Source organism: Grus americana, chromosome 23 (genome assembly GCF_028858705.1).
Source record: "Grus americana isolate bGruAme1 chromosome 23, bGruAme1.mat, whole genome shotgun sequence".
Lineage (NCBI taxonomy): Eukaryota > Metazoa > Chordata > Aves > Gruiformes > Gruidae > Grus > Grus americana.
Window position 1 is genome coordinate 8,347,433 of NC_072874.1, and position 17,093 is coordinate 8,364,525.

The 17,093-nt window shown below is 38.6% G+C and overlaps 1 protein-coding gene across 8 annotated transcripts in view; it reads right to left on the reverse strand.

Moving 5' to 3' along the window:
* Positions 1 to 3,681: 3,681 nt before the first annotated feature.
* Positions 3,682 to 17,093, reverse strand: part of RLF (RLF zinc finger) — a 55,584-nt gene continuing 42,172 nt past the window's right edge. For 5 of the 8 annotated variants that reach the window (XM_054802170.1, XM_054802171.1, XM_054802173.1 and 2 more), the window contains 2 exons: positions 12,495 to 12,636; positions 3,683 to 9,854 (listed from right to left, as the gene is read on the reverse strand). In XM_054802170.1, coding sequence (XP_054658145.1) covers positions 5,124 to 9,854; positions 12,495 to 12,636 — 4,873 coding nt within the window. In that variant the 3' untranslated portion in view covers positions 3,683 to 5,123. Of the gene's footprint in view, positions 9,855 to 12,494; positions 12,637 to 14,223; positions 14,403 to 17,093 lie in introns of those variants that run through there. The other 3 variants (XM_054802176.1, XM_054802175.1, XM_054802168.1) reach the window with 3 other exon arrangements.

Consider the following 17,093-nt stretch of genomic DNA (forward strand, 5'->3'; position numbering starts at 1 on the left):
GCCCTGACAGGATGCACCCACAAGCGCTCAGAAAGCTGGCGGATGTTATTGCTAAGCCATTCTCCACCATCTTTGAAAGGTCATGGAGAACAGGAGAGGTGCCTGAGGACCGGAGGAAAGCCAGTGTCACTCCGGTCTTCAAAAAGGGCAAGAAGGAGGACCCAGGAAACTACAGGCCAGTCAGCCTCACCTCCATCCCTGGAAAGGTGACAGAACAGCTCGTTCTGGGGGTCATCAATAAGCATGTGGAGGAAAAGGAGGTTATCGGGAGTGGTCAACATGGATTCACCAAGGGGAAATCATGCCTGACCAATCTGATAGCCTTCTATGGTGGCATGACCAGCTGGGTGGATGAAGGGAGAGCACTGCATGTTGTCTACCTTGACTTCAGCAGGGCTTTTGACACTGTCACATAACAGCCTCGTTAGCAAGCTTAGGAAGTGTGGGTTAGATGAGTGGACAGTGAGGTGGGTTGAGAACTGGCTGAATGGCAGAGCTCAGAAGGTTGTGGTAAGCGGCACAGAGTCTAGTTGGAGGCCTGCAGCTAGTGGTGTGCCCCGGGGGTCGGTACTGGGTCCAGTCTTATTCATCAATGACCTGGATGAAGGGACAGAGTGTACCCTCAGCAAGTCAGCCGATGATACAAAACTGGGAGGAGTGGCCGACACACCAGAAGGCTGCGCTGTCATTCAGAGAGACCTGGACAGGCTGGAGAGCTGGGCGGAGAGGAACCAAATGAAATTCAACAAAGGCAAGTGTAGGGTCCTGCACCCAGGGAGGAATAACCCCAGCACCAGTACAGGTTAGGGGTTGATCTGCTGGGAAGCAGCGCTGCGGAGAAGGACCTGGGAGTCCTGGTGGACAAGAAGCTCTCCATGACCAGCAGTGTGCCCTCATGGCCAAGGTGGCCAATGGTATCCTCGGGTGCATTAAGAGGAGTGTGGCCAGCAGGTCGAGGGAGGTTCTTTTCCCCCTCTACTCTGCCCTGGTGAGGCCACATCTGGAGTACTGTGTCCAGTTCTGGGCTCCCCAGTTCAAGACAGACAGGGAACTACTGGAGAGAGTCCAGCGGAACGCTGCGAGGATGATGAGGGGACTGGCGCATCTCTCGAATGAGGAAAGACTGAGAGAGCTGGGTCAGGTTAGCCTGGAGAAGACTGAGAAAGGATCTGATCAACGCTTATAAATACCTAAAGGGTGGGTGTCAAGAGGATGGGGCCAGGTTCTTTTCAGTGGTGCCCAGGGACAGGACAAGGGGCAATGGGCACAAACTGGAACACAGGAGGTTCCATCTCAACATGAGGAAAAACTTCTTCACTCTGAGGGTGACCGAGCACTGGGACAGGCTGCCCAGAAAGGTTCGTGGAGTCTCCTTCTCTGGAGAGATTCAGAACCCGCCTGGACACAATCCTGTGCAACCTGCTCTAGGTGATCCTGCTCTAGTGGGGGTGGGGTGGGTGGAGGGGTGTTGGACTAGATGGTATCTAGAGGTGCCTTCCAATCCCTAACAATCTGTGAATTCACTGCAGCCAAGATGCACAATTTGTGAAATACAGTGTCACAAGGTTTTATCAGCATCACACAATTCAAAGATCTTGCACGAACACAACAACCAGAAAACAGACATGCAAAAACACTGAACCTGTTGGGTCTGCTGAGGGCCCTGCAAGAAGTACAGAAGTCAGCCTAGAAGGTCTCTGTAATAGTATTCACAGTTTTTTTAATACCCACGGGAACATGGCAGGGCAGCCCACAGCCTTGGGGAATTCAGGCATGCACAACCGATAAACATGGTTTTCCTATAAAATCCACACACTTGAAGACAGTAATTTAAAAAATGGCAGCAACATACCATGAACTGACACCTACATTTTCTCAGGTACCTGCTGTTTACAGTAAGAATCTTTTTTTAGGAAGTCAACATGATGGTGTTCCTTCAGTGTGGAACATCATGCTTCTCCTGTATGTCTGAAAGCAACAAGCTGGAAATGTTACATCTTTACTGTAAGACAAGTTCTGGTAGCACTTGGAACGAAAAATGATTGCCTACTTGATGACATGAAAACAGAAAGTAAAAACTCTTAAACTTCAGACCTTTACCCTTTTGTGGCCTCTTTCCCCAATACCCACCAGTGTTAGGCAATTAGAAAGAGCAGATAAACAAGCCTCAAAAGAAATTAGCATCAGGATGTAGATTCAAACTGTGTAGTTTTGATGGTCTAACATCTACTACCTTGCTGAGATGGTAGTACATTTTGTAGATGATAAAGAAGTGGAGTTCAAAAACTGAAATGTACTGTCAGTATCTAAAGTAGGTAAGACTATTTCAGTGACTAGGAAGTAGCTAACAGCCCAGTGTGACATTGGTATCTTTCAAAAGAAATCTGAATACAACTTGAAATGACAGTATTAAAAATCCCAGTAACGGACAGGATGCCACACCACCAGAGCAAAACACCTCCAAGGAAAACCCACTCGCCCCTTTCTAAATACAATTCTTGGACTGAAGAATATCACAAGACCTGTGTCCATACCTGACAGACAAAAATGACATCTGTCCCTTTATCTTGTCCTGCATTATATTCAAGCCTATGGAAGTAACAGTAATTTAAGTAACAGCAGCAGCTTCCTCAGCGGGATCTATAAAATACTTTAGAGATGTAATTTGTAAAAGCTTGCCCTCTGTACATTGGTAGTAATTTACATGCAAGCAGTAACTCTTACTTGGTAAGAGCATGATACTTTTGAGGAATTCAAAGTTTCACACACGACTGTTCCGTGGGATTACAGTACTACAATTGTCACAAAATTCATGCTTAAATGCAAATTTGATTATACAAGTGGCAGGATTAATTTTTTAGGAAAGCTAAACACTGAAGAACTTTAACACGCAGCTTAAACAATTTTGTATGATTTTGTGGAGTTCTTTAGTGGCAAGAAATCACAAAATTGTCTCCTACCTTTTAAGTCTGCAGATACTTGCTTTGGTGGAATCTATTTCTCTTTGATAATCTCCATGTAGAAAGTTCTTTACTGCTCTCTTATGACTCAGCTAATTTAATCACCACATTAAGTATCAGTCTTGCATTTAATCATTTCCATTTTCCCGACTGTACACATGGCATTTTAAGTTGTAGGAAACAGTCAATAACATCAAAACTATTTCTTAAAACATTTGGTACATTTTCAGGACTATACAAAGCAAAAACTTGCTCAACTGCCTTTATCTCACCACTTCTCTGGTCTGTGGCTTATATACAGACCTCCATATCATTTCATTCCTGCATTCTCATGTAATTTCTCTCAAAGTAAGTATTTTAAATGCTTGAATTTTTTAATACTATCATATTTGAAGCTCTGGTTATCTAGCAGAAACACAGCTGCTTGACCCAAAACTGAAGACTGAAAACCTCAATGAATTTACTACTCATGCTGACCAGTTTTCTTTCTCTAGACATTTAAGGGGATAAATTGCATGTGGGATACTCAAAAAACCCAGTATCTCTCTAGGTACATTACCTGAAGCAGTCATCACGTGTTTATTAAGTTTGAAGTTAATCTCTTTCCCTGTTTTGAGATCCTGAAGATTCAAATATGCTCAAACATGATGCAAACTTGACATTAAAAGGTAGACTTTTTTTTATTAAAGACAAAAATCACTTCAGAACACATTTTTGCTAGTTCAGGTGTCTGACCCTGTTTGCAGTATTTAATCTTTTGATGCTTACTTCCATTTTTAAAAGCTAGTGAAAAGATTCAAGCACCATATTCCTTTCATTATAAGAAGCTTATTGTTGAGAGAAAGGAAATGACAGGAAAAGATATGCAATAAACTACACTTCTGCTCAGTGTACACGTTTTTATCTAACTTTTATTTTAGGGATGTGCAAATAACTTTTGTAAGTATAGTATGAAGATGCCATTTCTGCCTAGTTTTAGTCATAACACAGTTCTCCAGATAGTTTTTCAGACAGCCTTCTTCATTCCTGCATCTGGCCAATATTCCTGGCCTTTTTAAAATAACATTTCCCAAAGTCTTCTCCATTTCTTTTCCACTGCTACTTTTCAGATCACAACACAAACCCCAAAACACCCCAATAAAAACCAAGGCCTCAATCAGCTGTGATTGCTGCTTGCACATTAGCATCCTCACAGAGATGGGGAAATACCACTTCTTACAGGGGAAACAGATTCTGGGCCTTCCGACGTGTCCAGAAGTACAGCAAGAAACAAGACACAGAAGAACAAGAAACAGATCTTAAAATATTAGATTACTCTTCTGGTGAATCTTGCAGCAAGGTTTTATTCATTATCCAAAAAGCTAACCAGGGAACCCAAAATGTGCATTGGTACTTTCATGTGACACAACTCTCTTGGAAGTCTGGCAATGCTCTTCAAACACTTATGTTGTACCATACATTCTCAGAAGCATCTTCTTCCTTTAAAGGGAAAGGTAAACTAGGACCTTCTCATCTTTAAGTGGCAAGTGCTTTCTGCCTGTACTAATTATAATTCTTTCAAGTCTGAAAAAAGCACAGAGAATATTATAAAATAAAATGTAATACTTTACTTTTCTGCACCTATACTGTTTCAGTCTGATATATTATCCACAAATGCATAAAACTAAAGCAACATTGTCCAATGCACTCAGAATGGTCCCAAATTCAATTACAAGTAAACCACATTAAAGATTTACTGTACAGTAAACAAATGGGTGAAAAACTGTAATTTATTGAAACTCATAACTCAAAAAATATAAGATGCTGTAGTGTACAATATGTTACACAAAGCACCCTAGGGTGCACATTCAAGTCAAGTAATAACTCCATCGCCCCCCAAACCCTGGTACCCTAGTACGTTCCATATACAATCATGCACATTTACTCTTCAAGAGGAAGACCCCCAGTATTCTGATGTATTTTATAGCACCAAAATCAGCATAGTCCATTGAAAAAAATGGGGAGCTAAATTAACTTGACCAATACTTTTGACAGATATTATACATTCATGGAATTAAACAGTCTAAACTAACCTAAACAGTGTGTACTGTAAGAATTATTGTTCTAATTTGAAGTTCTCCCCATATAGCAGTAGTGGAGGCAATCTGCTCTAAGCGAAACTACTTACGTACTTCCTACACAAAGCTCATCTGCCTTTTTTGTTGGAAATAAGTCTATGAGGGGTGTGGAAAACTTGGATCTTTCAAGAACAACTACTGGTCTTAAGTAATGAAGCTGTTTTAAGGCAAGGTCTCCACAGTCCGTTAGTGCCTTGTCCAAGATCGCCCTCAAATTTTCTAAAGAAGGGGCAGATGACGATTCTGACAACAACGGCTGGATTTCTGTTAGCTGCCCATGATTATTTTGGGGTATGATTACATTTTTGTCATTTACAAAGTTGTTTACTGGTGTATCCCCTTGACCATCTCCCTCTTTTTGCAAGGTTTTATCTACTGGCAATTGCTCAGGAGACTCCCATTCTACTACCTCATCCAACTCATCATCATCATCATCTTTTCCCTCACTTTCCTGAATAAATTTTAAAAATGAAGACTCAAACCCCATTGGTTTATATGTCTTTAAATCAAATGGTTTGGACACTGGAGGCTTCTGAAATTTGTCCTTTGTAGCACAAGGTACACTTCTTTTTGCATTTTGATTAACTGAACTATGTTGACATCCTTCTGGGTCTTTCTCTCTTGGCAACTCTAATTGTAAACTGGAGAAGTAAGAGCTATTCTCTCTTCCACTATTTTCAGAAAAACCTTCAGTTTTACACATAACCGCCTCCCTGATGTTATGCTCCTCAAAGCAGGTGTTCTTTGAACTGTGGTTATATTTTAAAGTGCCTGAATACACAAAGGCACTTGCATCAAAACTCACACTACTCGAAGGACATCTTTTTTGGTCTTCATTGCTTACATCTTGAGGATCACAGTCAGTATTTGGAACAAGAGGTTTTGCACTTTCCTGCACACACTCAGAATTAGACGATTTATCCTCTGTAACTTTTACATCTTTTTTACCCAAGTCTAAAGCTGTTTCAGAGCAGGACTGTTTTTCAATCATTATGCCACATTTAACACAAACAACAAGTTTCTGAATCCGTTGCTCTATATACATATTGGTCATCTGATGCGTGCGCTTATAGTGCCTCACTATACTGCTTTCCAATTTGACAACAGACAAACAACCCTGAACCATGCAAGGGTACTGGGTCTGGTTAGACTTCTCTTTGCACATTTGTAGGGCTTCCTCTTTTGTTTTGAAATTCATCAAATGCTTTTCTCTACTTCTGCTAATTCTTTTAGGTTTTTCTTTTAACTGCTTCCCATTCTGCTTGCTTATGTCAAAACTAGCTTTCAAATAACTCTGTTCATTTTTTTCTTTATCTTGATTATCTTCCTCCTCCTTCTGATTTCCAAAAAGACTATCATAATATTCACTGTGTCGGAAATATACGTGTTGAGAATAATGACTGTAATTTGTGAAAATTCGATCACAGCCATTAAGGTCACAATGGATTTCAAAATCTTTGTTTAATTTTTCTTCATTGGCATGTTCTTCTATTAGGTGCTGTTTAAGCTTATTAAAGGTATAAAATACAGCAGGGCACTGGGCTTGGTTACAAGCAAATCTTGCAGATTCAGCTTCAGAAAGCAGTTTTTGATCCTCTAAGTGTTCATTGTGGAAGTCACTACAATGCTTAGCAAGAGCTTTAGAACATAAAAAACGCTTACCACACTCTTTGTACTGGCATGCAAATATTTTTTTACATTTGACAAGTTCCCTTTTTGTTCTTGCTTTGTCTTTTTCTAAGCAGAGCTGTTCCTTATTATACTGGTGAACGGTTCTATAATGGCGAATCAAACCTTTCTGGTTGGTAAATGCCGAGTTGCAACTTTTATGTATACAATGAAATGGTTTGTGGTACTTATGCAATATATAGCATAAGTTTCCTTTAGCAACTGTTCTTTTGCTTCCTCTTCCCTGTCTTACTTCCAGTTCTTCCCTATGACTGTCCAGAGAAGCTATGTTAGATGTTTTTCTTGTTACGTTGTCTGTCTCTTCACTGGACTCCAAATCTGTCTCAGAACTACAGTCTTCCTTTTTAGGATGACACAGCTGTTCAGAGTGGTCTGAATGTTCAACGAATTCAACATTGCTTGCACAGAGAGGTGTTGCAACAGTGCTATTTTTATGTATGTCATCTGTACATAAACCTACATGATCAAATTTTTCATTAGAACATACCTTGTGAGCTACCCGCTCACAGCCAATTTGATGTTTGTTTCTATAGTGAATTCTAAGGTGTGTTTTTCTTGTAAATGATCTTTGGCAAATATGACACTTAAATGGTGAGTACCGATGCTGAAACATATTTAACTGAAGAACCGTTTCCTTTGAATAGTTATGCTTTTTAACGTAATGCATTAAGAGAGCTTCTCTGGTCACAAACTCACACGTACATCCTTGACATTCACAAAAAAATGGTTTAGCTGCCAGTTGAGTAAGGTACTGGCTGGGTAAATTATTTTGTTGCTCTTGAAGCTGAAATTTTGAGGTAGTTTCATCTGACTCAGGGCACTTGGCATCCCTAGATGAATAGGACTGTGAAGAGCCCAAAAAAGGCTTGTGTCTTGAAGAATTCTGAATGTTAGAATTTTTTAAGCTAAGATGTTTCAAACCCAACATTAGTTCCAACATGTTATCTTCAATATTTGCTTCTTTGGAATTGTCATAAAAAGACGTTTCTGGGGAAGAAGGACAAGTTTCATCCTTCAGGCCATTGCTTCCTTTAACATCTATAGTACAATACAAGCTTTCTGGAGAGTCAGCATTCGTATCTGAATTATGACCTAACTCTGTACTGACATCTGTAGGGGATTTACTGTCCTGAGCATCACTCAACAGATTAAGAAAGTCTTTAGTTTTCATCTCCATATTTTTTTTACCTTTAAAGTTATATGGATGGGCCCTGCGAAGGTGTTTTTGCATACTTCTGGAATTTTTGTGTGTGGAACAGCAGCCTTCAAAACCACAGGACAGGTTTTTTTCATCAAAGCACGCTGCCACATTGGAGCACTGTTGTTTCACATCTGCTGGATGGAAAACTCCTTCCTGGGACACGAGGAAACCTGGAACTGATTGATTGTGAGCCATTGTTTCAATCAGTAGAGGAGACACCTGGCCTTGGTTTACTGCAGCATCTGTGCTGTTCTCCCCACAATGAAGACTGCAATTACTTTCACTGTCTAGATCTTCACTGTCAGAGACAGCTTCTTCCTTAATCTGTGGAATTTCCTGAGAGGGATCCAAGTTATCATTCAGACTGGAATTTTCAGATTGTTCAAGCAGCTGAGACTCTGGAAGATAACTGCATTTGTCTTTTGAAACTGACTCTTCAAGTTTTAGTGTTTGCTTCACTTCCCCATTTGACACTTCAATATTATGCACTGCAAGGTGATTCTGAAATTCAGTTTTTGAATAATAAAACTTTTTGCAACCAAAGAAGTTGCAGGTGTATGATGCATCTCTGAAGTGCTGTGCCTCATGATGGTAAAGTTGCCCTAAGTCACTGAAAACAATATTACAGCCATTTAGTTCACATTTATAACGAAGATCATCATGTGTTTGTTTGTGATTGAGAAGCTCATTAACTGACCCAAATCTAGCATAACAATCCATTGACACACACATATACGGTTGAGGTCCACAGTGCACGCGTTCATGCTCCCGCAAATGAAAGGATGTCATGAAGTGTCGGCGACAGAAAGCACACTTCTCTCTCCTGTTTTTCATATCCAAGTAGTGTTTTGCATTCTCATCATTGTTTTGATGTTCAGCTTTCAGATGTACACTTAAGTATTTAAACTGTTTAAATACTCTAGAACAATCCGTTCCGGGACACGGATAGATGTCTCTGTCTTGTAGCTGGCAATTTTCCAGTTGGCTAAATGTGACATATTCATGTGTGTCATTTTCAAAGTTTTCAGGCAGCTGTGGCTGATGTGACTTTTCCTGAAATACTGGAAGCGGGCTACTGGAAGCTGTTGTCTTTTGTGGTGATCTCTCTTTTTTCAGTATTATTTTCTTTTTAGGTCTGTGTGTTCTACTAGGTGGCATTTTAACATGTTCCATTACATGTGGTACAAAGAATTCCTTTCTCTTGAACTTTTTTGTACACACCGGACATGTATAAACACCGTCTTCCATATGCATCTTAGAATGATGCAGTATTCTAGCCTCTATACACTCCCTTTTGCAGAGCACACAAAAAAATTTGTACTGAAGCCATCTCTGGTATCTTTCTGAAGAACCAATTGGTTTTTTTACTCTTGCTTTTTCTTTAGGATGGTTTATTGTGTCTTTTCCATCATAATATTTATGTTCTTTTGTCTCATCATAGTCACTAAAGAAAGTTTCTAACATGTCAGTTTCATTGATTGACATATTACAACTTGCATCATCCTCAGAATCAGAAGCTACTTTCCCTAACAGTTTAAGGCAATGTCGCTTTAAAGTCTTCCAGTCCCAAAATTCAGGATCAAATGGCCAATATGCTTTCAAAGCTAACAGCAGCTCACAACGGAGTGAATTTGGAACCAGTGCATTTTCTTCATCAAATTTTTGATCTGGTTGCACATAGAGCTCTTCCAACACATTAAATCCACTCAAAGTTGGCTCAAGTAAAAATTCTGTGAGCTGACAAGCTCTTCTGACTTCAAGGTCTTCTGGTAAAAGGCATGCAATTGTTTTACATACTGATGTCTTCATTTCATCGCTTCCGTTTGATCTGATCTGAAGGGCTCTCACACATAACAAAACAGACACAGCAAGTCCTGCTTCTTCTGCCTGTTTAAAAAAAAACCAACATGAACAGCCACAAAACAAATGTTACTTTTCTTTGGTAAGTACATTCTCTCTAAAATAGTTCTATGAAAAAAAACATGCAATGAGAGCATCCAATAGACTACAGCTCATTCACAATGTATTCAGGCTTCTGTGTGTTAAGTGCCCGAGTCACTGAGCATACTCTAAAAACTTGTTTATTTTATGTGAGGAACCTCTTCTACTTTTCAAGTGACATGAGTCATTTCACATTTAGTGCACTCTGTGGAGGAGTCACACAAACTAGCTCAGACATTAGATGTTGCAAAACATCTTTCTAACTCATCTGTCTCTTCACTGAGTGACTCAATCATACTAAATCAGATGTCTAAAAGAGAATGGTGTAATTCTTCCATTGTTTCTATAGTGAATTCTATACACATTCTTTATGCAGAATTCTATTCTACCACAGCATCCACACAGGATATTGGTACTGTATAATAAGGAAATTAATGTAAATTCACTCTCTGAAACAAAATAACCTTCAACAGCATCAGCAGTACAGTAGTAGAAATTATTTCTGATGAAGATAACTGGCATTTCACTTCCAAACATTTTCTGAGGAGTTTATGCAACTTTGCGGTGCTGCTCAATAGCATCAGGAAGACACCTACTATTATTATTCACATGCTGATTTTTAAAATTAATATATTCCAAATTCTACATGGACAAAATTGAAAGTTACCTTGTTCCAAAAACTTGCTTTTCAGCATAAAGTATCTGAATGCATGAGTTAACTATTTAGTCATCATTAGTGAAGATACATAACAGTTAACATCTTTATGAATAGTGTGGATAGATGACATGTGGCTAACACAACCACATCCACACCAACTCAGATGGTAAAGAGCCAAAAGAACTAAGAACAAGTTAAAAGAATTAGCAAGCTCTTATACTCTGTGCACCACCTATTGGAAGTCATACAGTACTACTTTAATTCAATAACTTAATTTGATACATAGCAATAAAAAAGCTAGTTCTGCAGGAGACGAAATTTTAATCTAGTTTAGCAGGAAACACAGAACTGGTATATAGTTAACGATGTATTATGCTTTATATATAAAAGTGCACATTTGCGCACATTTTAAAAGTAGAAATAGGCCAACTTTAGAGAAACTAGGAGCAAACTTTTCTCTGTGCAATCACTACTGGAATTCATCTTTGCCAAATTAGAGTTCTGGACTCTCCTCTATGATCTGTCAAAAGGACAATCATGTAACATTTCTGATCTCCACTTTGATTCTAAAATGGGGCTCTGATATTTGCTCTTCTCTTATCAAATCACACTTGATAACTCATTTGGTTCACAGGATTCACTCCAGTCAGTGAAAAAGACTCCCAGGCAAACAAGCCTGAAGCTGGAGAGAAATTTAATTGAAAAAGGAATGTTGTCCATTTTATCCATAATCCATGTGATGCTTTAAGTCTGAATTAATTCATGTCCATATAAGAATGCAAAAAGATGAGGAAAATTGGGAGGGTACTGTTAACTGAAACATTCATAAAACTGAATTTCATGTGGCAAATTCTACTCTACATGTGCAAAACTGTGCTATTTTTCAGAAAGAAATATCTGAAATCTTTTTGGAAATGGTTGGTTCCTAAGGAAAAATCCGTATCTAATTTAAGGCCCATGATCGGTATAATATTGTTACTAAACTAGTTAAAATCCTATTATCAGCTAGTTTATTTTTCCTCCATTAAAGTATGCCTGGTTCTTTTTCATTCATAAATGCCCTCCACAAATCTACTCTCACATAGTGACCAGACACAAGAAATTTCAGGCTAACCAATTCAAAGAGAGTAATCATCAATGAAGACAGAAACATCCTCTTGAGCCACTACCCAGATTTACCATAGCTATCCTTTCTGCTTTGCTTATGAAGAGCATACTATATTTGCCTGCTGTGTAGATGGATCAAGTAAAGGCTCTCCATTACTCCTTAAACAGAGATTATGAGTTTATAAAAATTGCTGTTAAGCATTTCTTGAACCTTTCTGCAACCTTCTAAAGATCTGCATCAGAATAGAAGGCAGAAGTCCAGATGTGACTGTATCACACACGTTGATGAAAAGGTATTTTCTCAGAATACAAAAATTTGAAACATTTCAGCCAAGTCTCTGTCTCTTAGAGATGCTGCAGAAAATTGTTGCTGTTCCTCAATTCTAAACAGGCATCAGATTAAAACACAGCTATGCTTTGTTTGCCAAATACTGTCATACTGTATTTTCAGAGTAACAAACAAACTATTCCACACTGATTGAAGGTCACTTCAATGTGTCAAGCCGACACAAAACTACAATGGCAGGCATTTTTCAAGGATTTTTATTAGTAAGTTATTAGGCACTTAATCGGGAAGTAGGAATGATGAAATAAGTTATATTTCATATCAGTTCAGAAGAATATAATAAAAAATAATAAAAAATAATAGAACAATATTTATATAATAATATAAAATTATTTTATATATTATATAATAATTACATACTAAATAATATATAATATATTATATATAACATTATATAATATAATAAATAATAAGAAAATAATAAATTCATGTAAAGAGTTCTGTGTCCAAACACTCTAGACTGCAGTTTACTTACTTCAGATTGTATTACTCTTATCAAGAAAAATAAATGCTGTAGTGTCTTGGCAATGATGCCAAACTGACGACATCTCTCCAAAAAGGAATCTAGAGAAGGATCTATTCTTCTCTGCAATTTGCTCCAGAAAAGCGTCAGTTCCCTGCAAAAAATTGAAAGTAAAATGTAAGAACATTGCAGATACACACACACAATTTGTCTAGAGTCTACACACTTTAGTTCAGAGTTGATGCCACAACAATTTAAGCGTTATTAAAAAACATTGCACACTTCCATCAGGTCTCCATCTCAAAGAGATGCTCAAAGGAACTGTTATTGTGCCTTACTCCTAAACAAGCATCAGATCAAAACACAGTGTATCACCTGTTACTTAATGGGGAAAGACACTGGCAATGGGATTCATCTCATTTAATGCAGACATCTACAGCTGCAAAGATTTCCTTTCTAGACAAGAAAAAAACCCCCCACACTTGCAGAGCCTCAACATTTCACACAGAAATTTAAAATAGGTAAGATGAATCATAATGTAAGGTAGCCACTTCTCCCCCATTAGGCAAGTAGCTTAGATCTTGACACCTGCATTCAAATGATGTAACTGCCACTCAGTGCTTTAAAAGATACCTCTAACAGAACACACGTTGTAAAGAGTTGCATAAGGGAAATATAAGTTGAGGGCTCTGTTTACTGTCTGAGCAGTTATGTGCTTTACTGCTCGTACCATTTGAGCACAGAGCTGTTCTGTTAAGCAATTTATTACAACCAAGGCAACACAGCCATTGAATGATGTAACGTCACCTTGTGTTGCTTTGCCATCACGAGTGCAACAGAAAAGCAGCAGTGATAGGATCTGCATCTTTAATATCACTTGAAAAAAGTTCTTTGTTCCTTTAGTAGAGCAAACTTCACCTTTGCTAACTTAACCACTCTGTGCATCAAATTATACATATAGGTTTCTAGATGCACGGTCACTCATAGTCTCTGGAACCAAAAATCAAGAAAACACACCTAGGCAAACTTTACACTGAATATTGGCAAGGCTTTTCCTTTGAATTATTGCAATCCTACTCTTGAATCGTAAGTCAAGTGAAAGGGAATAAGGCCTTGTCATGGATCTGACCTGGGATACCAGTAAATATTTGTGCAATAGGTATAACAGGTTTTTTTCCAGTTTTTGTTTGTTTGGAGGTTTTTTTTGTTTTGTTTAAAGGCCTAGAAATGCAATTAACAGTCTTTCATCAGGAAAAGACAGCTGGGAAGCTAGATAGGCCTATAAGAAACTAATATACAAGCAGTATAATTCAAGGTTTTTAAATTTTAAATCCTAAAACAGAACTAGAGAGGAAAAAAAGGTAGACAGCCAGAATATCAGCAATTTTCTCTACTGCCCTTTAGCACCAAGAAGCAGAAAAAATGTAAAATTTAATTGAACATCACAATGGCTAAAATGGAAGAATTGTCTGAAGGGAAGCTTACACAAGGAAGGCACAGAAAATATAGAGCTATACAATTAAAAATAAAAAATTAACTCCACATCACCACAACAGAAACAAAACAAACTTGAAGGTTTACAAGGACATCAGCCATTTTGTGTATCTATTCAGTACATTTATACAGTTGGGAGTTGGAATAATAGTGAGAAAGGCTTCACTCTGGATAATCCCTTATTCCTATGAGCTTTTGGCAAAGCAAAAAGTTTTCAGTGTCTGCCCTGTTCTCTTTCTCATCCCACCTCTTCTTTCTGCAAAGCTAAAGTACATTGTTGGAACAGGTCCTCAAGGATAGTGATGTAGAAGTGTTCCTCAGATAATCTTCACACATATGGAAAGGCAAGAAAGGACAACTCTCAGTATTTGGACAATATTCCATTTCAAAATTGATGTCAGGCAGTGCAGAGAACAGAAAGAACTCCAGACAGATATCTAGTAATAGTTAGAAGTAAAAAAAAAAAAAAAAAAAATCTTACTAGCATATCAGACCAGAAAGAAGTTTTTTGAAGTTGTGCTTAGCTACAGTTCATACTTAATGCCACTTGTGTGACTAAAGATCACATGATTTTATTATTGATGAATTGCCTGACTCCTTGGAGACTAAGGCAATCAGCTTGCTCATAACTACTGCCCAGAGCAGCACTACTTTTTAGATAAAGTTCCAAAGATGGCAGCTAGTTACAGTCTTAAAAGTAGCATTACACATTATTTTATGATTATCAGCAACAATCATTGTAAAATCTTCCGATTTTGGTGAGGTATAACATACACAAACCTAAGTTTGCTTCATCTTCAGCTGTGAAATGAAGCTGCTCTCCAACAGCACTAATTCACATACAGGGTTTACTAATCTTCTCTTGGAGGTACAGGACAAGCTGAGCTAAGCTAGCTTAACCTCTCCAGATATGCAAGAATAATAAGAGGTTTGTGCTGGGTTGGAGAGTTAGCACTATGCCATCAGGCAGATGCTAGACAGTGAAGACAGGAGGGAAGGGAGGTAGATTTTCCCTTTCTAAACTGAGAGTGATGTTACAGATGAAGAGATTTAACAGCTTACAACTTCCAGAAGCACCAGCGTTGCACTTCTTTGCTGGTACTCGTCTGGCCAAATAGTAAACTAATCAAGTATTAATCTGTAGAAAGCTATACACAGTTTTGGCTGGGTTAGATGACCCAGTTAGATGTAGTGCTCACTAGAGGACAGATGAGCCAAGAGCCCGAACAACAGACAAGGCAGACTGGTGCAGCTAGCACTACAATATGGCCAGAATTTATCTTCCGCTTTTTGGCAGTGGCAAATTGTTAGGACAGGCTCAAGTATGAGTATGGCACCAAAGCTCAGTCTTCGTCCACTATATCAGACACTCATCCACACTAATATAGTCTCAAAAGAATCCTCACTTTCACCTGCTGTTCACAGCTGTCTAAAGGTCTTCCTTTGTCTAAATGAGAATACTTTCAATCTGGATCACTCACGCTGCTTCACTCTGACATTGCATAAAGCAAGATACGGAGCAGAATGGGAATAGGTGGCTGGCAGCAAGCAGGATTACATTGGACAACACTGCTTGCTTACGGTGTCTATAAAGGCCAGCCAGGGGCTAGCAGAAAACCTTTCATCAATGTACTGCTACTCTGAAAATCAAGGACGTGATCCAGAAAATTCTGCAGGAAACAATTTTATTTTAAGGATCCTACAGATGAATGGAACATTTCCAAGTACATATGCTAGGGCTTGTCTGTTGAACCAAATCCATAATAGCACAAAGGGAAGCTGACCTGCAAATGACATTGTACTAGAAGGTCTCTGGTCTTCTTACTCCCTGCTCTCCTCTCAGAGATGTTTAGTAAATGTTTTAGTCACCACTCAGTTCTGGTCTATCAAATTACATAACACACCAGAAGTACACTATGAAAACTGATCAAAGTTTGTATAATTTATTGACTTGAAACACCATTATGCAGGCTTATGATCAAATACCCACAACAAGAAGTTACATTTTATTATTAACAATCAAAAAGGTGTTAATGACATTGCTAGAAAAATTGTAAGTAGAGTCCAAATCAGTAGCATCACAGAGAAAAAAAACCCTTTCAACTACAATCTGGTCTTTTTGAACCAGAAAGGACCTTCTTTGAAGTGAATTAAACAATTGCTGCCCCCTAAATCCAGCACTGGTCACAGGAAGAAGTATGTCTCAGTTTACATATTCAATTAAATTCAGTATTTAAGTGTATATTTATGCTGTACTTAAGCCCATATAAAGGCTAGCAAGCAACCACTAGCATGTGAATCCTCCACATTAGTTTTAGCTGTAGGATTAGGGTAAATATGCACATTGCAGCAGGTCTATCTTAACATTTCCTGTCATTCCAGCCAGCTCTGACATTTGTCACACTATTTACTAAAGCAAAGAAAGCAACATTACCGTATCTCTTTTCCAGGGTACTGATTCAAGTCAGCTCTGCAATGATTTCACTGATCACCACGGTTTGTATGGAGCAGTGGCTGCCTCATTTTTATGAGCCATAATATCCACTACATCTGTAATGCATAATCTCACACCTCATCAATTAAGATGGCTGATTTGACAAAAGTAATTCTCCAAATTAAAAGTTTTATGTTGTATCAGCCATTTGACTTCATCTACCTTGTGGCTAAATAATCACTAGATCTGCATCTGCCACAAGGAAAGTAGGGTGGAGGTTAATAAAAAAAGGTGACTCCATCAAACAGCAGTTCACCATTATACCAGCAAGGCATCCTTATTTTCAAGCAACAGTACTTTTTAAACAGAATTAGAGGTACAGTCTCAAAGTGAGAAAGAAATCTGATGGTCAAGAAGTATTACACCAGTTTCACAAGACAGGAGTCTTGTCAGAAGGTGAACTTCTTCAATCCGGACTCCATCATCCTGGAAGCTTTGCTCTTCAGTGGGCACAGACCACATTGGTTGTGCGCAATTCTGTTGTACAAGGAGTGCTATGTACGGTAGTAGAATTTGAATTTATATACCTATACAATTTCAGTGTTAGAGGGAAGACTTCGTTCTCCTGTCTTGTCCGTGGGGGAAGGCAGCTGGAACTTGAGGAGTTTATCCAGACAGCAGCA